Source organism: Triturus cristatus, chromosome 8, assembly GCF_964204655.1.
Source record: "Triturus cristatus chromosome 8, aTriCri1.1, whole genome shotgun sequence".
NCBI classification, from domain to species: Eukaryota; Metazoa; Chordata; class Amphibia; order Caudata; family Salamandridae; genus Triturus; species Triturus cristatus.
Genome location: NC_140591.1, coordinates 1,679,479,043 through 1,679,504,884, shown reverse-complemented (window position 1 = coordinate 1,679,504,884; position 25,842 = coordinate 1,679,479,043). Strand labels below are relative to the sequence as shown.

Genomic DNA, 25,842 nt, shown 5'->3' with positions numbered 1-25,842 from the left:
AAGATCCTGAAGGTTAATAATGCTGGCACAACTACAGTCAGTCTTGCTGGCAATGCACTGTAAGAGGTTGAGGCCTTCACCCTCCCGGGTAGTGCCATGGACAAGCAGAGTGGAACAGAGGCTGACGTCAAGGCAAGAACAGGCGGAGCTGGGGCTGCTTCTATTCAGCAAAAGAAGATCTGGAGAACCAAGGACCTAATGCTGCAAACAAAGATCAGGCTTTATAACATCAATGTAAAATCAGTCCCTGTATATGCCACAGCGTCTAAATCCACTAGAACAAACACAATCAGCAACAGCGACTTGGCAGCAGACTCCTTGCTCATAAACGAATCATACTAAGACACTGTGGCTGGATAGGTCACACCATCCACAAGTCCTTATCAAATACCACCTGGCAAGTCCTGACCTGAAAAGCATAAGGGAAAAGAGGAGGCCAGGAAGCACCGGGTTTCAAGTCCTTAAGTCTGACTGTAGGGAGATGGGTTCTACCTGGATTCAGATTGAAAGTAAAGTCCAGGACAGAGTAGACTGGAGAGTCCTGGCTGATGGGCTATACCCCAGGAGGGGAAGTAGGCATAAGCAAGTAATTAAATGAGCAGAGAAAGGTTTGAAGATTAATTGCCTCTTTACAAGTAGCACAATCACACCTGGACTGAGATCTATGGGTGAAACAAAGGAACCTGATAACAAAGTCTCTTCAGTACCATAATTATTGGTTCTATAAATACAACTCCTGATAGTTTACTGTCCAGAGACATGGGACCTGCCTTAAATGCTGCAGTGTCAGGGGTTGTGCAACTACTTGAATGTGCTTATACTAAAGAGTCATCTCTATGACCCTCTAGCTATGTGCCCGGGAATATACCATAGAATCAGCTATTTTACCCTCCAGCTAAGTACCTGAGTATGTAGATTCTACTAGTTTATTATCAGAGAGTTTGGATTTCATTAAAGACACAGGGGCTAGCTTTATGCATAACCTTTTATTACCCCTCCAAACTGCAGCACTTTAAAGCAGATCATAGCCATACTTAAAATTCCATAAATAGAACTCCACTACAGTCTACATAAACTAAAGCCCAGCAGCCATCTTCCTCTTTTTAGCTGCTCCATGGAAACCTCCTTGAACTTGTAACCAATGCAAAATTGAAATTATCTTCCTTTCCAATCTCATCTTCTCTCCTCCCAACATATCTCTTCCTTGTCCAAGATGTCCAAGATATCTTGAGCAACTCCTGAACCTGCTCTAAAGGGCCTTCAAACGGCCTTCCTCCCCTGAAATTTTCCACACAAGAAGGTTCAAGGATCCTACTATGACTAACGCATGCACCTCTCCTCAGGCCCTATTAACATATCCTCCAAGATGGGAATCAAATAAGGCTCCTCTACTGCCAACTTCACTAACCTGGAAACCAAGGCTGTGCTGCCCAAAAAGGACTTATCAGACCAATTTGAAATCTCTGTCTCCTCACCATCAACAGCACCCTATGTATCATTGCAAATGGAGCAAATGCATAACCCAAAGATTCTTCCAAACCTGTTGAAAAGCTTCCACTGCTTCTGCTTGGGTATCTGCTCTCCAACTAAAATACCGGGGCAACTGAGAAGTTAACCTTGAGCCAAACAGATCCATCTCCAAGGGACCCCAAACATCCTGAATTCTCCTGAATAGATGCACACTCAACTTCCAGTCGCTGTAATCCCAGAGATACCTTTAATTCCAATCTGTCGCCGCATTGAACAACCCTGTTAGGTTCTCCACCTGCAGACCTATATTCTGTTCCAGACAATAACTCAAAATCTCATTTGCAAACTGAGTCAAATTCTTTGATTTGCTGCCACCAGACCAATTTATATATTGAACTGCTGACATATTGTCCATCTATAATAAAACATTGCAGATCCTTAATTTTTTCCCAAATCTTTGCAAAGCAAAAATACCTGCTCTAATCTCTAGCCCATATGTATGCCTCTGACTCTCCTTCCAAGACCATCTGCCACCTGTCTGCTGCTGATCCAAACAAGCCCCTCAACCCAAAAGACTTGCATCTGTTTCCAGAACAAAATCTGGACATATCCCAAATATTGCCCTACCATTCCAAGCCTCAAAATGTTCTTACCACCAAACCAACTCCCCCTGCACCTCCACAGATAGTTGTACCTGATCTCCATACCACAAACCATTCTTGAGACCTTTTGCCTTCAAACTCTGCAAACCTATGTCATGAAGCAGTCCTGGAAAAACTGCCTGAATTGTAGACAAAACAATATCCTAGTATCCTTGCTCAATGAAACAAACTTCTTTTTCAAAAGCTGTTTCACTTCCAACTTTATTTTTTACAATCTTCCTCTCTTGTAAACTCAAGATAGGTCGGGAAGTGTTCACCTGAAACCCCAGAAACTCCAATTTCTGACAGGGTTCCAGGACTGATTTCTCCAAATTGATAGAAAAAACCCTGCAATATATCAGTCTCGGCTTTACCTCCTAAACAGGAAATTCTCTGAACTATATTGAGTACCCCTGAACTGCGTTTAAAGCCCATTGATCCTTTGTTAATTTTTTCTGAACTTTGACGAAAATGCCTGGACTGCCCCCTACCTTTTCGGGGAAAGAACCAAAAATCATCTTCATACCTTCCTTGATTTCCTTGGGCAAAACAAGCCCTTCCTCTGGCTTGAGGTCCTCTGACACGCTTTCCTCTTTAAGGATAAAACCAGTGGCTGACTGGAAACCTCTGGATGAAGTCCGTCCAAACGACTGGTATTGGGACCTTGAATTAAACCATCCAGAGAAATGTCCCCTTGCTCCAGCCCTGTCATAAACACATCTCCTAAAAACGTTCCTAAGGTAACCCTGAGCCTTATCCAGGCTAATGAAGGTGAAAATGTACTTCCCTACCCCCTCCACTAGCCCCTCACCAAATAAATATCCTTTAGGATCCTCGCTAGGCGCCTTCTGTGCAAAGTCTCCGAATTTTGGACTGATACACATGAGGACTGCCTTCCGTCTCTCTGCCATTATGGCTGTGTTAGCGTTTGCGAGGAAACATACTACTCTCTGAGACCAGCCTCTAAGAAGCTCCGTATCCACACACACTGTCTTCGTTATGGCCTACTCAACCATGTCCATAATTCTTGTTGGAGGACCTATTGCATCTAGTAAACAATCCTGGCACTGCTTTAGCACCCTTTCCAGGCCCTTTATGGGATCAGGACCCATCAGAAATAAAAAAACGAATTAGATCTAGATCCGGGGTCAAACATCTTTATTATCTAGCGCTGGATGTGAGCATTCTGCCCCATCACAGACCTAGCCTCCTTCTCTAATGGCTTTGTAATCCACATGCTTATAAACTCCCCCACATAAGCAAGAGGCCACCAATGTGCACTTCTGAGGTGACTTATTAAATCTGGACTGAACTTATCCATTTACTGAGGGTCCTTAACCAAACCCTTCCCCTTCCTACTCTTTACCTCCTTTTCATAGTCCAAATTCCCAAACACCAGAAGCAAAATTATCAAAAACAAACTCATTGAAACTCTCAATATCTAAGTTGTCAGAATCATCATCATCAGGGCCGTCTAAGAACACCCTCTTTTGTGCCATGCTGGACACCCTCACTCTGTGTGGTCCCAAGACCATCTTTCTGTCAGGCCACAAACCTAACATCATCTCTTTCTACATTTTTTTTTCTTTATTTTCCTTTTTCCACTTAAAAGTTTAGCCTGCTCACTCTGTTCCTCCACTAAGGACCAAAATTATTCACCCAAAGTATCTAAACCCAAAATCTCCTTAACTGAGGATCTTGCCTCCTCTTGTACCATTTTTTTCATAATATCGCTATTATTCTCCATTACTAATGTCTCACCTTCTTCACACATACTACAGGTACTCTTACAAAACGTCTTCAAATACTCCTTTTTAAATCCCTTCTCTAATATTCACTTTCTTTTTCATTTCTTTTCTTCTTTTAATAATATTCGCGCCCATAGAAATAATGCTCCGAACACCAGCTTTTAAACCTCCTCCAAACTGCCTCACAAACTTTTATTGTGATAATAGTCTGTATGGTAAACCCTGTACACAAAATGGCTGCCCAAGGTCTAGAAATGCTGCCACGTACCAACTACACGTTACGGCACGCAACTACGGAGGCCCAACATTTTATTCCTTTTCGTTTACATGGACGCCAAGAACTGGTCTCCCAGCAACCTCATCATCCCCAACAAAAAATGGCCGCACGCAGTCCATTGACGCTGCAGCGTGCAACAACACATCTCTAAACTACGAAGGCCCGAATGGACTAGTTCCTCCCATGTGCCAAGCTTCACAGAAGGATCTAAGGCACTGCGCCTCTACACTGTTTTTGCGAGGTAAAATCAATAAAACAATAAAACAATCCTAAAACTAAAATAATGTATAAAGCATCAAAACAACAAAGGCTTTTGACTGCTTAAATACAGATTACATCAAAATCATTATAAATAAGTGCCACAGATACTTAACTGACGTGAAGCAGCAAATATAAGAAGAAGATGGCTGATGGGCTTTAGTTTATATAGCCTGTAGTGGAGTTCTAATTCTGGAATTTTAAGTATGACTTTGATATGCTTTAAAATGCTGAAGTTTGGAGAGGCAATAAAGGGTAATGCATAATTCTAGCCATCGGTCTTGACATGAAATATACTATAGAATCAGCAATATGATCCTGTAGATATGTGCCTGACAATCCACTATAGAATAAACTATTTGTCCCTCAGCAATAGGACTCTGTAGTTACGTGCCTCAGAATATACTGTAGAATCAGCGACGTGTCTGAGAATATTCAATAGAATCAGCAATATGACTCTGTAGCTTTGTGCCTGAGAAAGTACAACAGAATCAGCTACATGACCCTCTAGCTGTGTGCCTGAGACTCTACCATAGAATGACCTATAAACCCTCTAACTACTTGCCTGAATATATACTATAGAATCAGCCATATGATCCTGTAGCTATGTGTCTGAGAATATACTATAGAATCAGCAATAGGACTCTGTAGCTACATGCCTGAGAATATACTATAGAGTCCGCAATAGGACCCCGTAGATACATGCCTGAGAATATACAATAGACTCAACAATATGATTCTGTTGCTTCATGCCTGAAAATGTTCTATAGAATCGGCAATAAAACCCTTTAGCTAGGTGTCTGAGGATATACTATGCAACTCATAGGTGATGGACGGAAAATTGAACATTGTCAAACATTCAGCCACAGTCACAGATCTGGGTTTATTCATCGTTATTTTGCTCGCGACGCCATTCCAGTTTGGACCCAACCATATGCAAATCAGCCTGACCCTGTTCTCCATGGGAACAGTCCAGCCCAAACTGCCAGGCCAGGTCCTCCATGGACCAGAAAACAAGCTTCCTGGGACCGGTTTCGGGGCATCAACCCTCATACAGAATCAGTAATTAGATTGTGTAGCTTTGCAACTGCGAATATCCTATAGTATCATCTAGATTTATCTGCAGAAACGGTTCTCCTTTTAAGTTTGTGACAGGGTGGTCCTGACACACACTACATCTACGGGCACGAATGACTGGTGGTCTGCCTCTTCCCCTTCAACCCCTCTGTTTCCTCCCCATCAGGAAGAGTGGAGAGAAAGCTCGGACAACTGGGAGTCGGCGTTTCAACACGAGTGGAACCCGGGCCCCTTTAAACAGATCCCGAGTCTGCACGAAGACCCGCCTTACAGCAACGTCACGACACGCTCACTGAACAAATATCCGGAAGTCCCGAATGAGGTGTGTCTTTCGACCAGCGCGAGCAACACGGCATAGAGCACAACGGAGGAGGTGGCGTGTCAGCGGTCTGCGGAACATTCGATATCGGAGAGGACGGAGATGGGAACCAGCTCGGAGGAAGCAGCAACAGAAGGCGAGCCAGGAGGCCAACGACCCGGCGAATCCCCGAGCCACGTACCAAGGGGTGCGTGGCTTCTACAGGTACGGGAGCGGCTATCAAGGGCATTGGGGAGGCGGGAGAGGGCGCAGGTGTAGACGCGGCGCTTAGAATGCAATAGAGCCGTGCGGCTTCAAGTCCATCGCAAATGCGTTGTCCCCTCTCTCTCCCCCTCTGTTCTACGCGCCCGCCACAAATCCTTCACTGAAGTGCACGTTTATGAAAGCACGGTTTTGGTGTACTCCCTCACTCCCAGTCCCTGGGAATCCTCCTCTACGTTTGTAACTGATAACTGACCCCGTCCCTGTCTGTCCTTTTCTTCCACACACGAGGGAAGCGCCCGAGGAAGAGCCCAGCCCCGAAGACGACAGAAGAGAAAAAGGGACTCCGAACTCTACACGAGGAGAGAAGACATCCCCTCCACTTCAAAAGTATAGGACAGATACACCCAGTGGGAAGTCAAGGAAGAAGGACCCCTCTAAAGAACTGTCTAACCGAAGGCCCTTGTATGTAAAACGTAAATACAGGGGAATAAAGCCTTATAACAGCAGACCTGGTCTCCGGCTACTCACTGTCCCATCATCACAAAGTTCCAGGGTGACTACTCTGCTCCGCCGCTCTCCGCTTGGCAACGGTTCCCCATTTTCGTCGGCAGCGGCTAGGTGGTGGTTCCCTCGCCGGTTTGGCGGCCCAGGCTTGGAATGCCCTACCGTTGGCGCTTCGCAGTGTTGAAGATCCGGTGGTTTTTAAAAAGCTTCTAAAAACTCATCTTTTTGTTTAAGTCTGGTTATGCTCTCAGTTTCTCTATGCTCGCGCCGGGACACTCCTTGGAGTAGCTGTGCTCGTTAGAAAACTAATTAACATAACATATATGACACTCTAGCTACTTCTTTGAGACTATACTATAGGATTAGCAATAGGACTCTCTAGTTTTGTGCCTGAGAATATACTATAGAATCTGCACTAACACCCTTTAACTATGTGTATGAGAATATACTCTAGAAACAGCTTTATGACCCTCTAACTGCATGCCTGAGAATATACTATAACATTGGCGTAGGCGGAACTCGTGGAGTTTGACTCCACAGAATTCCACAGAGTTACATAAAAACTTTGCGAGATTCCATGGAAGTACACCAATGAATTTACTTCGAGCTGCTCACACTGTGATTCAGTGCTGGTAGTGCGTTCCATGTTGAACCATCAGCACCAACTGCACTATGTTACGTGCCAGAGGGCGCAGCTACTTGAGTTGATTTTTCTGCAGCTCAAGTAGATTTTCTACTCCAGCTGCAGCCTTCTTGCTGCGAACGGTTATGACCCCCAGCTTTAGAAACATTTTGCTGAATGTCCTCTTAGTGACTGGAAATCGTGCTGGGGGATGCCAAATCTTGCTCACCAACTTACCGATCTGGAGTTGTGCACAAGAAAAAATTCTGCCATGCAGCAATTGGCAGAATTTGCCCGGAACAGTCACCAAAATTCCACCAATTCCATGGGCGGGACGGAATATTATATCACCCCTGCTATAGAATCAGCTATATGACCCTCTAGATACATGCCTGAGAATGTACTATAGAATCAGCAGTGAGACTCTGTAGCTATGTGTCTGAGAAAATCCTATAGAATCAGGAGTTGGACAGTGTAGCTTCGTGCCTGACAACATACTATAGAATCAGATACATGACCCTAAAGTTACGTGCCTGAGAATGTACTATAGAATCAGCAGTGAGACTCTGTAGCTATGTGTCTGAGAATATCCTATAGAATCAGCAATTGGACTGTCTCACTTCATGCCTGACAATATACTATAGAATCAGCCATAAGACCCTCTAGCTCTGTGTCTGAGAATATACTATAGAAATAGCAAATAAGACTTTGTAGCTTCATACTTGAGAATTTGCAATAGAATCCGCAATAGGATTCTGCAGCTACGTGTCTGAGAATCTACTATAGAATTAGCAATAGGACCCTGTAGCTTTGTGCCTGAGCATATACTATAGAATCAGCTATATGACCCTCTAGTTATGTGTCTGAGCATATACTTTGGAATCAGCAATAGGACCCTGTGGTAACGGTTCAAATGCACTTTGCACTGAAGAGGCATTTATTGATTTGCAAATAACTTTTTCGTCATATGATGAATCTTTGGTTCATCCAGGCAAGTTTAGGCATGTCGAGTTTTTTTGCAGGTTCACAAACAGGGAACATATAAAAGAGGAAAGAAGGGTCTCTATTTTTGGACCCATTTTCTTTTTTTTAAATTTCAAATCATTTTTATTGAAATTTTCCAAAGAATGAACAAATAAATAATAATAAGTACAATGATGTACACAATAATAGGATGAAATCAATAATCAGGTGAAAGCAATGGGGAAGAAAAGTACATAGAAACCATAAATATACAAAGTAAATAGAAATATAAATAACCGAACATCAAATTACTCAAGTGCCTTACCATGGGAGTCGCAGTGAAGCTGTGGTGACGTACAGGTGGGCAAACAAACACAGATACCTCCGAATAATAGTGGAAAATACAATGCAGTACAGGGGTGTCATGCAAGTCTGTCTCACAGTGGCACTAGTAGAAAGTACAATATATAACAAGTGTGACTCAGCGGATGTGGCATTCAATAAGCATTACCTTGAGGAGAGTGTGAGTCAATGTTCACGGAGGGTCGTAAGAGAAGGAGAAGGCGTCAAGGGATTCCCAAAGTTTCCTGTTTGATGTGCGCCATGGAGAGGCGTGAAGCGCAGCATTGTCAGCTCCTCTGATGAAAGATAACCATTCCTGCAACATCCTAAAGGAGGCTTCTTTGGAATTTCTCCCCTTATTCAGTACAATCTTACAGGCTAAAGTAAGCACAAGATCTAATAAGCATAATGATCCTGGGGTCTAGAGCACCTAGTAAGATATAGGAAAATTCCCTTGGAGGGACAATGTTGAAAGTCTTGTTTATACAATCGTAGATCTTGTCCCAATATGTTTGTAGGATAGGGCAATGGAGGAGCATGTGAGCAAGATTACCAACATGGGATTTACAATTCCAGCAAGTAGGGCTTTCGCTTTAAAGATCCTCTCACGGGTCCAATATGTCCTATTTATTAACATAAGCTTGGTTTGCGATAATATTAGGGAGATTTTATTCGAGAAGGGGGTGATATGAATACTCTTCCAGTCGAGTCAGATATTGCTAGAGTTAGGTTCGGATTCCCATTTTACTTCACATCTCCTGTGAGACTTGCGAGGGTTAGGGGATAGGAGTTTGTAAACTTTAGAGACGGTGTGACCTGACTTTAGTAGCTGAAGAATCTTTGAGAGAATTCTTGGATCAGGAATCTTGATAGAGCGCATCGTGAGAAGTGATTTTAGTCTTAGGAATTTATAAAAATCTATTGAGTGTAGTCCGTGTTGAGACTGAAGCGCGGAGAAAGGTAGGGGGAGGGTCCCTGTAAAAAGATCTTTGACTAGATTTATGCCGCTTTTGGACCAATGTTCCCAATATAGCATCTCTCCATCAACCTTCATGCTTGGGTTGTGCCAGAGAGAGGACAAGTTGGATTTGCTAATTTTTAGTGCGGAGAAGTGTTTCAGGCGTAAAAGGGCTCTTTTAGTGTTAAACAAGATATATTTTGTATGGGGGATGGAAGATATATCTATAGTGAGAAGAGCAAGCAAAGGCATATCGTTGATGATTCATCTTCCTATGTCCAACCAGACTGGGGTGTAGTCCGCCTGGGGGAGTAGCCAGTTAGGTCCCTGTTTACATAGAAACGCGGTTTGATAGTTCCTAAAGTTCGGAAGAGCCAGACCACCTTTTTCTTTGGGCAGTTGAAGTTTGGCAATTGAAGCAACTGGGCAATTGGGCAATTGAAGTTTGGTCCCATTTCAATTGCTGCTTTGGGCAAAAGCAAAACCCACGGATTGTAAGTACACTGCTAATGCCCTAAAAGCAGAACTTTATTAAGAAAGTATGCTTTTTATGGTTTGGTGTCAACCCAATAAATTAGCATTACAAAAAGGTGTGGGATGGACTTTATCTATTAATATATTTGTAATTTTTGTTGATTGAATTTGCAAACATGAACTCATGAATTCCATCAATCAAGATTTGGGAGTTGTGGCTGGTTGATGAAGAGCTTACATTTTTATATAGTTTGCCATCTTGAATTTGCCTGTTTGGGTCACTTGCAAATTTGGTGTGGTGGCAATAAAAATTGTATGGAGGCATGAGGAAACTTTTTGCCACACAGAGAGAGAGGATGCCACCAGAAGCATGGAAAAGGCTTTGGTTTTGAGAAAAAAATAATTATAATACGACGTATTATGCTCATCCTTCGAGCCCATGACACCATTTTCAATTTGCAAATGATGTGGTTCAATTTCAGCTTCTACTAAACTAGTATTTTTTAATAAGCTACATACACTCTTTGTGCACCCGCCACACTGTTGCACGTGTGTCCCTGTTCCACATGCAACTTTGTGTGCAATCCGCCACCCTGTTGCTGGGTGTCGGTTCCCTTTACCCCCAAAAGCACCTGTGTCCACAGATGCCCCACTGCCACTGCCTCCAGCCCTTCTGTGGGATGCAGTACCTCATCATTCGCAGCCCCACTTTTCCCCACATCTCTGCAGATCTTATTTTGACCCTTGCCTCTCTTCCATGTGCCACCCTGTGCACCGTATCCCGCCTGTGTGACCTTGGCCTCGTGTTGGATTGTTCCCGTGGGGGTGCAGCCAACAGTTGTCTCTAATTGATGAAGTACATTTATGGTTTGTTTATCTTTCAGGACCAGGATTTTGATAAATCAATGGATATTAGTCAAGGTCAGAGTATTTATGTAATTGTGTGCCAGTGGCGTTTACTTTATAATTATTTCACTGCCCAGCTCAGCACAAAATGCTGTTTCTAGGTTGAATATTGCGGCCAGAGAAAGTAGCTTACACTTTGCGTTTGTTGATCCATCATTTGCATAGCCCTGCTTTGTACTTTAGGCCTCCATTACTGCATTATCCTGGTGGCCCTGACACAGGGAGAAAGAGCTGCAAAGTGATAATGGACGTGACCATTATGATGTTGAAATCTATATTTTAAAGGGTCTTGCCATATATGGACAAAGGTACATAAAACATGGCGTTGTATGAACTTAGCCAGATATGTTTTGACATGCCATGGTCAATGACGATCTGTCCACATGAACAAATGTTGAGGGGGTGGGGGGGCAATGTGTCATTCCCATTTTATCTTTCATAGGAAATTGTACTCTCATCTCCATCCAAACATCTGGAAGAATTTAAACCAAAATTGACATAAAAGAAGCCTTTTACTTTGAAAGCATCCTTTTTAGGTCTAGGCTCTAGACAGCGCATGCGCTGTCTCAAAGAGACATGTTGTATATACTTTGTGGGCTTCAGCCCGCCCATAGGCTTTCCATTTGCTGGCTCCATCATCGCTCTCATATTCTTCCTACCCATTTGTCCATAGCTTGCATAAGTCATACCTCTTTGTGTGTTTAGCCCTCCCAGAGGGCAGGAACTGGTAACTAATATTCATCTTAAGGTCCCATTAAAGCTACTGTTCTTGGGCTGCTCTTTTAATTTACATTTTAATTAGTGCTCTTTCTCTGAGCATTGAAAAACTGAGGTGAAATGTCAGATGCTGTTTGCCAAGGGCCTGTTTACTTTTCTTTCTCTGACTTCAAAGCGAGAAGATTTGTGGGTCCAAGATGTTGTTTTCTATTATTTGTCCTTTCCTGCTGTCTTTCACCAGTCGTTCCAATAAATGTCATCCCTCTTGTTTCTTAAACCACAGAACCTTCTATTAAGTGGCACGAAAGGAAGTGTTACTGCAGAGGCTGACACATTACATTATTAATAGTCACACGTACAGAAACAATAAAAATGCATGTCTTACATTTTACAAATTTGCTTACTGTAGTGTTCAATTTGGCTAATTATTTAAAACAGCTTGCGGACTCTCCTGTGCAACTGCTATTACAAAATGGCTGAAGTGCTCCCATAGAAACGAGAGCACAAGCGTTGTCCTTCTTTTAGTCAAATGCAAGAAGTGGCGATGCTGCTCTCTATGGTAATATGGTAATGGATATCTCTTTCTTCTTTAGGGGCTTGTGCTGGATCGGACAGTGAGGCTCGTTAATTCCTTTCACTGCCAGGAGTTAACTTCTAGACCTCTTCTCACTTTTCCAGTGCAGACACGTCTGATGCTTTTCATCTGAAGGAGCACACCTTTGACACTCTCCCTCAGTCCAGCATATTTATTGTTTATATCACCCTCCTTCCTCCAGCATCATTGTATTTAAATACCTATAATAATTTTTACCCCCGCTTGGTTGCCCCTTTCCAACTGTAATGGTTGCAGCCTGCTGGTAATGGCAGGATGAGGCCACAGACCAAAGCAGTAATGACTAGCACTCACACACGCAGTACACTTGTAGGCAATGGCCCCAAAGTGACCATGTGCCTATTCACTAAACTCCTCAGGCTGCACATGGCCCTCAGAATGTGAAGTGTACACACTATATAGTAGAGACTCTGTGGCAATCTGCATCCCTTCCAACTTTTAGCAGTTTGTAGATAAATGTTCACACATCATTTTGTAAAGGACACACAAAGTCTCTCAGTCTTTGGCTGGGAGCCAGGTTTGGCCAGAGACCATACTTCTCACTCCTAGCAGTGCTTTCGCTCCCGATTCTTGGAAAGCTGTTGTCACTTATTTCCCCTGCCGGAAGAGCACTCTTCATTGTCAGCAACTGTTGAAGGACTGTGTGTCCTCATAGAGATAGATGAGCCAGGGTCTTCTCCTAATGCTCCAACTTCCTCCTTGGAATCTTCATCCGGACTATCAGTGGCTTCAGAAACTTTCTTGAACCATGAAATATTCCGCACTGCCATAAGATATCTTTGCAGATTGATGATGCTATTAATCTTCACAACTGTCCAGACTTTAGGCTCATAGGGGGTCATAAACTTTCATTAGGGGTGTCGGTCTTTTATGATGACTTGGGTCTCAATTTGCAAGGTGGGACTCTGTGCTCAGCGCCGCAGGCTGGCTTCATCATTGGTGGTCTTTCTCTTGAGTTGAGTGGTTATGACGTCCAGTTTGGCTGGTCGCCAACCAGGACCTGTCAGGATGCTGTCTGTTGTGGATCTTTGGTACAACAGGTCATCTGGGGCATAGTTGGTGGTACTATATGGGGTCTGTCTGTAGGCCTTCAAGAGCTTATGCAGGCAGCATTCAGCATTCAGCATTTTCGAATTGACCCAATCCTATACTTAGGGACCGGTTCAAAGTCCGCATGAACCTCTTGACCTCTCCATCAGCTCGAGGCCATTGGGGGCCTACCATTCGGCGGTGGATAGCAAGAGATGACAAGTATTCTTAGAACTCCTGCTCCTGGAACAGGGGCACTTTGTAGGACTTTATCTCTTCTACCAGGCCTAGCCGTGCAAAGGTTTTCTCCAAAATAGGCTTCACATGGGAGAATGCTGTTGATTGCTCTAGCTTCACCACCGGAAACTTAGTTTGAGAGATCATAAGTACTATGGTGTGGCACCCGTCAGGGAAACTCCAGAATTCCATGCTGACCTTGGCCAGTGGTGTGAGGCTAAGCTCTTCAGTCATCATCAGAGCTGGCGGTAGGTCACCGCTGGTTATAACCTGTGAGTGACAACTTTGGACCTTCTCTTCCACTATCGCGTCCAACCCTGGGAACCACACCTGGTTGTGCAATCTTGAGTTTGTCTTGGCGATTCCTTGGTGCCCTTGGTGCACCAGATTGACAACTCGGTCCCTTAGACTCTACATCTGCCAACCTTTCAACAGCAGACCACACTCCCCGTAGTTGTTGCCTGGATGTCTACTCATCTCCTGTTTGTGACAGGGACGCTTATGGACAGAGGTACCACTGACTCCGGACCAGGGCCTCTATTTCAAGATATACTGTTGTGCTTGGTCACTTCACGGATTTCCTTGATAGTCAGTACTTTGGGGCACGTCTCCTGTAGAATCATCTGCATTAATTCTTCAGTTCCCTCATCATCTGTCTGATGCCTCAAGATGTAGTTGGCAGGGTTGTTGGTCCCTGGGCGATAGACGACCTCAAAAGAATAAAGCTGTAGTTGTACGGCCCATCCACGGAGCAGGGAGACTGGTGGTTCCAGCGAAAGTGGGCTGAGGGACCCCGAATTTTTGACCACACAGAAATGGTTCTCAGAGAAGATCAAGATGTCATCACTAAGGTTGATTACCCCCATCACGCCAGAGAGAGTTTCTCTGATGGTGTTCTGAGCTGTGTGTTTGGAGTCTGCTCGTCTTGTGCACCTGCCTCGGTCTCTACACAAAGCTCACGCTTCTACCCCCCCCACGATACTCCCCCGAGGCGAGGAATCATGGCCCAGCCAGGTGCAGAGAAGGTGAGTGAGGGGGGCAGTGAGATGCACGAGCACCACCCACAGGCTTCCACCTGCGCCTCATCCCTTGTGGCCAGTGGTGGCCTTAGGTTCGTATCCGCTCTGTTGTGTCTGCCTGTAACTGTCTGCCCGCTCTTCTTCTGTGTCCCCCTGCCCCCCACTCACCGCTTTGCTTCTGTGCCCCCTTTTGATTCTGTACCCCTTGCCAACTTCTGTGCCCCCTTTTTATTCTGTACCCCTTGCAAAATTCTGTGCCCCCTTTTATTCTGTACACCTTGTACTGACTTCTGTGCTCCCTTTTATTCTGTGCCCCTGTGCTGACTTCTGTACACCCTTCTTGAGTCCGTGCCCCTTGCCTGTCTCCTTTTCCCCGCCGCTGCTTCCCCTGCGGCCCCGCCCCATCCACGCCCATTCGCTCCACACGACACTCGCCTCCCACCTCCCAGCTTCTCCTCCCTCCCCACCTCCCCATATATGGCGGCCGTCTGCACCCGTCTGCGCCTGGACCATGCCCAACGCCAGAACCCCTGCCCCCCGCAATAGCCAGGAAGACTGCCTCCGCTACGACGCCAACACCCGCGTCGCTCTCAATCCAGGAAGAACCCACACCTGCTGCAAGGCTGCCACGAAGCGCACCCACGGTCCCATCGCCTGCCGCAACTGCAGCTTCTCCTGCCTCGAAGGTGCAGAGACAACCGCAGCGGCGGATCCCAACCAGCTCAGATGCATCCTGATCAACACCCGCTCCGCACTCAAACACGCCGTCGAGCTCTGGGACCTACTCGACACCGCATCCCCGGACGTCGCCTTCCTGACCGAGACCTGGATGAACGAAGCCTCCTCTCCAGACATTGCCATAGCCATCCCCGACAGGTACAAGATCAGCCGCAGAGACCGCACCAACGGAGCCGGAGGAGGAATCGCCATCGTCCACAAAAACACCATCAGGGTCTCAACAAACACCAACGACACTCTCAGCACCGCCCAACACATGCACCTCCAGATCCACACTGACCCCAAGGCCACCCTAAGAGGCACCCTCGTCTACAGACCGCAAGGACCCTGGCCGCAATTCTGCGACTCCATCGCTGACCTCCACAGACTACATCCTCCTCGGAACCTGAACTATCATCTGGAGAACAACAACGACAACAACTCCTCCACCCTGATCGCCAACCTCGCCAACCTCGGACTAAAACAGATTGTCACAACACCGACCAACATCGCCGGTCACACGCTTGATGCCATCTTCTCCTCAAGCCCCCACGTCGCCTTCAGCCACGCCTCTGAACTCACCTGGACAGACCACCACTGCATCCACTTCTCCTTCCGAAAACCCCTCACACACCACCACACCCTACAGATCCCCCGCCGCTGCTGTGGCAAAGTCACTGAAGAACAACTACAGACAAGCCTCTCACTCAACCCACCAACCAAGCCCACCAACCCCGACGATGGTGAACTCACCCTCGGACGCTGGATGAACGACTGCGCCAACACCTTAGCCCCGCTGAAAATGCCCGCCAACAGAGACACCAGCAAAGAGCCAGCTGGTTCACCCCGGAACTCCTCACTTCAAAGCGCACCTGCCGGAAATTGGAGAACATATGGCACAGCAACAAGACACAGGACAGCCGCGCTGCCCACAAAGACGCCATCCGCAACCACCACCACCTCATCAGGAACGCCAAAAGGACCTCCTTCTCAGACCACCTTGACAACAACGCACACAACAGCAAGGAGCACTTCAACATCGTGAAGGAACTCTCCAACCCCAGCTCCAGCGCCAATGACATCCCGCCATCGCAAGCCCTGTGCGACTCCCTGGCCACCTTCTTTCACCACAAGATCACTGACATCCATGACAGCTTCAACCGCCGGACAACCCCTATATGCCTTGGCACGCCAAAACCACCGCACCCCACCAACCACAACTCCCTGACAACCTGGGCCCACGTGAGCATCGAGGACACAATCAAGACCATGGGCACAATCCACTCCGGATCCCCGTCCGACCCTCTCCCACACCACATCTTCAACAAAGACGGCAAATCCATCGAACCCCACCTGCGCAACATCATCCACCTCTACTTCGAGACCGCTACCTTCCCTGAGAACTGGAAGCACGCAGAGATCAACGCTCTACTGAAGAAACCCAAGGCAGATCCGAGCGACCTCAAGAACTTCCGGCCCATCTCCCTACTTCTGTTCCCAGCAAAGGTCTTCGAGAAGATAGATAACATCCAGCTCTCCCGTCACCTCGAAGTCAACAACATCCTGGACCCCTCCCAATCAGGATTCCGCAGCAACCACACCACCGAGACCATCCTCATCGCCGCCACAGACGACATCAGGATCCTACTAGACAACGGCGAGATGGCGGCCATCATCCTCCTGAATCTCTCCGCCGCCTTCGACACCGTCTGCTACCGCACACTGCGCACGCCTACATGACGCAGGGATCCGTGACAAGGCCTTGGACTGGACCACCTCCTTCCTCACCGGCAGAACTCAGTAAGTCCGCCTCCCCCCGTTCCGATCCGAAGCCTCCGAGATCATCTGCGGCGTCCCCCAAGGATCCTCCCTCAGCCCGACGCTGTTCAACGACCACTGTCAGGTTAGGCCCTCTGCCCAGGCCCAAATCCACAGAAGCGAAGATGAAAGTCCTCCACACTTCCCAAGAGCAGCGCCCAGAACGGAGCAATGTAACACACTCAATGGCAGCTGCTTCCAAAAAGTGTGGGGGGAATTGCCCAAGGAGTGATCCCCACTCTCCCCCAGGTAGATGATGCTGCAGCGGGGGATTGAGGAAGTGCAGGAACTGCAAAGAAAAGGTTACAGTGTTCGTTTAGTACTATTAATACATATACAAAGCTTCTTTTGGAGTGTGTTCAACACCGTGCTCCACTTACCCCACTCTTGTGAGCACAAGGCCTTGGCTAGAGGTCTTCTGTGAAAGGAGTCCAGTGGAAGATGCAGAGAGTCACAGAGGCCCAAGCAAGTAAGGGGCAATATAGAACAAAAGAGGGAAATAGACGAACAAGGGGAACATTCTCTCTCACTCTTACAACACCCTGTCTCATAAGCATAAGACAGAACAGGGTGTTCTTCTCCTCTGTATGGTGGAGCGTCGCCCGGCTCATAAGCTAAAGACCGAACGGGACGCACATACGCACCAATGCAAATGACTATACCCGGCTCCTAAACTGAAGACGGAGCGGAGTAAGCATCTACCCAAGATAGAGGAGGTAGGTGAAATACATGCAGTCCAACTCCTAAACTGAAGACAGAGTGGGACTACACCACCTAACCCTTGAGGAGAGAAAGAGAGGGCTAATACACCCCCTCCGGTATCGACAAGAAGATACGGAGCGGGGTAAACACACACAAAATCACGTTCGTACCTGGTAACAAGAATAAAGGGGGAAGGGTGTCTACACACACTCGCACTGAAAGGCTGGGTCGGAATAAAGGGAAGGCGAGAGGCAAGACCAGTCAGGAGGTTAGGGAAACACGGAAAGCTGGCCAAACAGAGATGCCGGGGAACGGAACCTCCGGAGGGTGTAAAGGATATAGGATAGCAGGAACACGGAGTAAAGGTAAGAAAATTCCCACCGGAAAGTTGTCTCAGGGAAACAAACAGGAATCCAGGAATCACAGCGGCTACTTCCGTGCCGCTAAGCGAGGAACAAACACGGAATTGACCAAAGGGGCGTGGTTACGTCAGGAATCAGTAAGCCAAGCAACGGCTTACGCGTCAGACGTTCCTTTTACGATCGTAGGGATCGTCTGCAAATTCCATCCTGTGAAGGGAGCGCAATGCTGAACACACACGGAAACCCCACCTCGTCTCCGTCTGCCCCTAACAGTACTCCCTCCCAAAGGCCTTCTCCCAGGTCTAGGTTTGGATGGATGCAATATATGGAATCTCTGAACCAATCTAGGGGCATGTACATTTTCTGCCGGTTCCCACGTTCTATCCTCAGGAGGATAACCTGCCCAATCTATGAAATATTGCACTTTCCCTCTGTATCTTCTTGAATCTAGAATTATATGAACCTCGTATTCTTCTGAACCCTCTATCTCTAGCGGAGGGAGAGGTTTTTCAGGTTTTAGAGGGGGGGTATGTACTTCTTCAGTAAAGAGCAGTGAAAGGCGGGATGTATTTTGAGGTGTGAGGGTGACTGAAGTTTCAAGGTAACAGGAGTTATGATTTTTGTGATGGTGTATGGGCCTATAAAGCGAGGCTGTAGTTATTTAGACCCTGGAATTCTCAAGTTTTTGGTTGATAACCACACCTTTTCCCCAATCAAGTAGGGAGGTTCTACTTGACGGTGTTTATCTGTTTGTTGTTTCATCTTTTCTTTAGCTTTATGTAATTCCTGAATCGCCGTTTCCCATACTGCTTTAAGATGCACATGATGTTGTTTTAAGGCAGGCATCTTCTCCATTCCAGACGGGAAGGAGATAGGAAGGAATCCTGGATGTTGGCCGTAGTTAAAGAAGAAGGGAGAGATTCCTATAAAGGAGTGTGTTGTGTTGTTATATGCAAATTCCGCCAATGAAAGTGCTTCAACCCAGGTAGTAAAGAAACTGGTTAGGAGGCAACGTAAATACTGTTCCAATGTTTGATTAGTTCTCTCTGTCTGCCCGTCCGTTTGCGGGTGATAAGCAGTAGACAATCGGTGATCTATTTGCAATAGGGAACACACCCCTCGCCAGAACTTGGAGATAAACTGGGGACCCCTGTCAGAGATAATAACCGATGGGACTCCATGCAACCGAATAACCTGGTTCAGGAAGATGTGTACTAGATCCTGCGAGGAGGGTATCTTTTTTAAGGGTACAAAATGGGCCATTTTGGACAACATATCTACCACTACGTATATGGTGTTATATCCCTGACAACCGGGGAGGTCAGTGATAAAGTCCATACTTATGGTATGCCAGGGTTTGGGGGGAACGGGTATGACCTTTAATAATCCAACGGGAGTACAATGAGATGCCTTCTGACGGGCACAAACAGGACAAGCTTTCACAAAGGCATTTATCTCATTAGTCATTCCTTCCCACCAAAACCATCTGTGGCAAGTACTAGCGGTTTTATCTGTTCCTGGGTGTCCTGCTAACGTACTTTCATGACACCATTCTAGAATTTTCTGTCTCAAAGAGGAACAAGGTATGTACAGTTTTTTCTGGTGATAATATAACCCCTCTTGGATGGTATGTGCCGTGTTTTTTATCCATTCTTCTGAAGGAATCAGGGCACATTGTTCTTTTACCTCTTCTATGAACGTAGTAACACCATGTGTCTCTGCTCCTATGATTTTGTGTGATGGAATGATGGGGAGTACGTTATATCGAGTGATCACTCTAGCACCCCCAGCATCCGCTTTACCATGCTGTGCGGCAGGTCTATACGTTATGACAAAATCATATTCACTAAAAAAAGATACCCAACGCATCTGTCGGGGAGTAAGAGCCTTGGCAGACTTGAAAAATTGAAGGTTTCTATGATCTGAAAAAATGGTGATGACATGAAGGGATCCTACCAAGTAATGTCTCCATTCTTGAAAGGACAATTTAATGGCTAAAAGATCCCTCTCTCCTATAGTGTAATTCTGCTTGGCTGGCAGCAACATTTTGGAAAAGTATGCAACTGTGTGTAATTTCCCCGTGCTTTTGTCTCTCTGAGACAAAACCACACCTACAGCGTGTTGGGAAGCGTCTGCTTCTAGAAAAAAGGGTTGTGTGTTGTCTACGTGTCTGATTATAGGGGCCGAGGTGAATTTATCCTTCAGAATACCGAAGGCTTTTTCTGCTTCCATGGTGTGGAAATGTGGATTTTCCTGATCAGTTATGTCCCCTATCTTGGACCCCAACGGTTCTATGTGCATGCCACAAGTACATGTATGCTCCCTCCAGTTCCAGTTTTGATGACGCAAACACATGTGCATCCACTGTCAACATGTCCTCTGTCAGATCCGCCATCAATGGGCTGGATATTCGATTCCTAAGTATGAAAGGCCACCGACTTTATATGGCTAAGTTACTCCATTCTTACAGTTCAGGCAAGTAGGCCCGATTCTGTCTTCAAAGCCTTTCATTGCTCTCTGTATCTGACAGCTTCAGCTTGAGCTCGCATCTATATCCATGAACTTTGTCCTACTCCCTGTGCAGCTAACGGTGCCTGCCTCGGCCAGTTTTCGCCTGCCTGCCAAGAAGCTGTATTTCACCTTCGAATTATCTATTTTGCTCCTCAGCCGATGCATTCCTGTCTAGTAGTTTAAGTAAACATTCTTCCAGCTACCAAGCAAAGGACTCAGCCTTTCCGTCCTCCTGCAAGTGATTCATAGCCCTGCTGCCATGGAGAATTTTCTGCCTCTCGCATCTCATATAGACACTTAGACGTTTGTGCACGCACACAGTCAGTATAGACTAGATTCTGTCCGAGAGTCCTTCCTTGTGGATAACATAGTTCTTTAAACATAGGATGTTAGATATGATTTGGGATTAGGTTGACTTGACCCCCCAGACTTCTCGTCTCCACATGTAGAGCTAAATGTCAAGTCCCTTCACCCCCTAGTTGCACGTCACTCACACGTCATGCTGCTGCGCGCGCATCTATGCCAAGTATTATCTTATAGATCCACCTATATCTGATAATCCTAACCAATCATGTTTCTTTTATTCCTTATTCCGCCTAGTTTCGATTACGTACCCGTTATGTCACTTTTCTTATCAAATGTTACGCCTTCTACATTCGTTTCATTGTAATGTACTTATTATAAAAATGCATGTCTGTCAATAAAGTATTGTACTTCACTTCCTGAACCCTCGTGGTGACGGAACCTGAAGGCCGCGACTCGAGTCGGCCATTTTGAGTGGAATAAAGCCCATTTAGAAAACCTCTTATACCACGGATTCTGCCTCTTGTTATTTTGAGCTATTTTACTTTATTTTAAGATTCTGTATGAAATTCAGTCCGGTAAAGAAGATTTTATTTACCACATAATGGCGCCCGAATAGGGACACTTTCTCATCTCACGCGCCGGCGGTGCGTTGCAGGCCCGGTCTCCTGCCACAGCTGGACGGACCATAAACGCGTACCAACAGGATTTCCTGTAAGCTCCCTCCGGTCAAGCGGGGGCGACTGAGGCTGCGATCAACCCAGACGAGGCGGTGAGAAGTGCGAAGTATCCCAACCAGAGCCTAGCTGAGAGAGCAAGATCCGAGGTATACAGAGGCCCACCAGATATTTCGAAATCCCGATGTCCAGAGGGTCCGCTGTCCGCAGTCATCGAGTCCTGTCCATTCTCTGAGGCCTTCCGTTTCAAGGAGCTACTCGGTGAGTACCATCGCCGGGGAGGCGTGTTGACGCGCACATAGGTTGTGCCGGTCAAGACGGATTTGGGTACACAAATCCGGTCTGCACTGTTTAGCAGTGTATATGTACTGTTTAGCAGTATATCAAGTATTCCGAAGTATGCAGTTATTGTCAAGAATTCAGCGTGGTGATTAGTTAGGCAGACTGTCATCATTGTCGGTCATTGTTAAATGTTTAATGTTTAATGTTTTCAGAAATGTCTTGCATATTGTGGTATGAATGATTGTTCATTGTACACTGTTCATTATTGGGGTTTTTTTCGTATTAAGTAAGTTCAAGAGTAAGTATCAGATCAGTTGTCAATATGCCGCTCTTCTCGAAGTTAAGGCAGATTACTACCAGAAAAGGGGTGCTTGAAGAAGCAGTTCCTATCCCTCCTAGGGACACTCCAGGGCATTTTATGTACCATAAGCATGGCTTAGATGCCATATTGTTTCTTGATCTATGGGTAGATTATACCAAGGAATTGCCGGAAAGTCAAAGGTGGCCCGTAGCGGGAACCTGGGATGCAGAATGCATCCTGAAAGTGGAGGAAGAGTTATGGAAAAGAAAGGTCAGACAATCACAGAAAGACGCTGTTGAGTTATGGCGTAAAGAATCTCATAGACGAACAGAAAAAGCACGTAGACAAGAAGAGAGGAGTAAAGAAAGTTCAAATAAAGTTCAAGAAAATCTATTAATTAAGGAAGGTATCCGAGTGAAATCAGAACAAGTAAATAGACAAAGAAATGCCCTTATGAATGGTATGTATCCCCTTCTAGCCGAAGGACTACCTAAGGCTGCTCCACAGATGCCAAAAGACTTGCCACCCCCATTATTTCCAATTAAGGTACATCCAAAGGGACATCCCAGAACCGCAGAAGATGTTTTTCTTTCCTCATATCTAGACGACGCAGCTCCCGAGTATGCTAACGCCGCACCACATAGACCGTCTGGTGTAGGTGTTCAACGTCAGGATCAGGTATCTGTCCCCGTGCAACAGCAAGTCCCGACACAAGCTTCGGCAAGAACATCTGTTTCCGCATCTGTCTCCGCAGTCGACTCTACAGAGGTATCGACACCCATAGTTGCTGTGTCACGTTCAACGAACCCATTCACACCCGACGCCCCAGATGGGGCCACGGGAGGTGCTAGCATTACCTTTACACCACCTAGAATAAATAAACTTGTCTTTCAAGAGTCAGCACATTCACGTACACCTAAATTCGTAAGTGAACGTACGCTTAAGGAACTCCTTGTAAATTGTAGATATGACCCGGTAGTTGGTAAAGAGGACGAAATGGTCCTGGCATCATTACGTATCAGGCGAGCCGCAGAGTATTTAGCAAGGTTACCAGGAATGACTACGCATCTAGATAACATATATCATTTTGTTCAAACAGGACGAGATCCAGGATGTATTAACAGAGCTATGGAATTCCAGAAAGTAGAAATACAGGGGGAACTGTTACGTTTCCTCATAAACTGTGTGATTAGAAATCAAGACCGCTCGGGGGTAGACCCGAATGCAATGCTTATTCTTACAAAATGGAGTCAGAATATATCAGAAGGGAGACACGATAAGCAAAATTGTATAATAGCCATGTGCCGAAAAATCCGTAAAGAAATAGAGCGTATTCATGAAGAAAGATTGGGAACAGACGAGTTTGAGCAAGATGAAGTATCCGAATCAGGGAATTCCGCAAGACAGTCAGAGACCATAGCCTATGTAGGCAGAGGAGGATCCTGTGATAATGCTAGATGTTTTTCTGATCCCATACACTCAGTATGCCCAAATAATAGCAGAACGTATCCGACGCCTATAATAAATCTGAAGTCTCCTGAACATTCGTTTCAAGCCGCAGATAAAATACTACGAGAACGAAGGGGTTACCACCTCCTCGATTCCATGGATGAGCAAGAATTAGCCAGATCAGCCGTTCACTGGATTGACAGTCCTGAAAAATACGGTGATGAGACCGTAGCACACACGTTTTTTAATCTCAGTATAGATGAACAACGTTTAGCTGGAATCTATATGATTCAGCAACTCCTCATATTATATAAGAGCCAACATGCTGACCCTGGTCCTTTGCCTGATATATTAACGGAACTACTCACGAACAGATGGAGAGGTTCTAGTAACAAGCTAATTAAAGAGATATTAGTGTCACGTAAGCAGTACGTCCTTTTTGTAAGTCCGGATTCTCTCTCGCCGCCCCGCAGAGAAAGAGCGCCGTACTATATGGATAGACAAAATCCCCTACGAGAAGTGCACCCAATAAAAGGCGAAGACAATGAGTTTCACCGTGTATTTGTTTACACACCCATATCGAAAATGGAATTATTAGAAATGAAAAAAGTAGTACCTAGTCATAACAAAGACCCAGCGGGTTTCCACCGAGAAATTAAAGACATGTTACTGATGGGAGAGTATACCTTTCCTGATATTATGACGATATTAAAGGTGCTTTTGCCTGCTGGCATTTATGAAAAACTGAAAGAAAAAGAGTGGGAAGTGGGTGACCAAAAGATAGACTGGACAGCATTAGCAGAGGAAGAAAGGGGCCGAACTGCAGGTTCAGGGCTCGGGGATAAAGTTAAACTGTTACCAGGTTTACTAGTACAGGTACTGCCACGTTTATTAACCACAAAAAAGGAAGATTGGGGTGCAATCACAGCCTGCAAACAAAAACAAGATGAAGACACAAGCGATTATTATGCTCGATTTGAAAAATGTTTTGGTATAAATAGTGGTATAAAAGCAAGTAGTGACTCATATCCACATTTATTTGTGACAAAATTAGTGGAAAATGCATTGCCTCCAGTAAAGAATAGAATATTGAAATTCGAGAGTACCTGGCAAAGTAACACTCCGTCGCAAATGCTACAAATGTTACAGTATCATCACAATAGAATTAGGGATGAACAAGAACACGAGCATAGACGCATGAAGGATACAAAAATGAAAATGCTAGTTTCTCAGACAGTACCAGCAGATGGTCACAAAAAGGGTGTGACACATTCTGGTGATTCTGCAGTTCCTGTAAAGGGAACCTGCAATTACTGTAAACAACTGGGCCATTATGTACACGATTGTCCAGTCCTGAAACGTAATATAGCTACAGGTATTGCAAAGGAGAGACCACGATTAGTTAGACAAGATCAGAATGAACAAGGAGCTATGCAGCATGGACAGTCCATGCCAGTTCAACAACAGTCCATGCCAGCCTTACAGCAACCCATACAGTTTGTGCCAGCTGCACCACCGTTGCCTGCTACTGCCACACAAACCACAACACGACAAATGTATCAGACTGCACAGTATGAATACCCTGAGTATCAGCGTTACGCATGAACCAGCCTAGAGAGGGAAGTCGACTTACCGCTTATCGAGATTCCTGTAGATCAAGAAGGACCTTATGTACATAGTGAATTATTAGGTCAAGATAGAAAATTCTTACTCGATACAGGGGCAAGTCGAACAACCATAAAACGTAGTGAAGTTCCAGGGGCACCCCTCTCAGGCTCTCAAAATGTTTCCCTTGGTTTTTCAGGAAAACCTATTGTTAATGAAGTATCACAGCCTCTACCACTTACGATAGGACCTTTGACACGAACTACAGATTTATTGCTTACTAAATCATGCCCAGAAAATCTGTTAGGAATTAAAACTCTGAAAGCACTAGGAGCCATAATATGTTGTTCTCCGGAAGGAGTAAGGTTGTTTTTACGTGATTTTAAAGGTCACTATGTGTCTAGAGACATGGATCCCCGACTACAGACTTTACCAGTACATCTATGGGCACAAGGCCCTACGGATGTTGGCTGCATGAACATTACACCCTATCGAGTCACACTGAAAGCAGGAGTGGTACTACCACGAATGCGACAATACAAGTTACCGCATGATGCTGTAGTGGCTTTGCTGAAAATCATTGATGAGCTGATTGCCCAGGGAGTAGTTGTAGAAACAGACTCCAATGTATGTAATTCACCGATAATTCCGATTCTTAAACGAACTGATCCTACTGCCCCACCAGTGTACCGATTGGTTATTGATTTGCGTGAACTAAACAAGTGCATTGTACCACA

General features: G+C 45.6%; 1 protein-coding gene across 5 annotated transcripts in view; it reads left to right on the top strand.

Annotated features, from left to right (window-relative positions):
* LOC146808589 (uncharacterized) overlaps positions 1–25,842 on the top strand; it is a 116,058-nt gene that overhangs the window by 48,528 nt on the left and 41,688 nt on the right. The window contains exon 8 of one of the 5 annotated variants that reach the window (XM_085623607.1): positions 5,638–6,500. The exons of the other annotated variants lie outside the window; for them this stretch is intronic. Within the exon in view, the coding sequence (XP_085479733.1) occupies positions 5,638–5,708 (71 nt within the window). The 3' untranslated portion in view covers positions 5,709–6,500. Of the gene's footprint in view, positions 1–5,637; positions 6,501–25,842 lie in introns of those variants that run through there. 5 annotated transcript variants of the gene reach the window in all.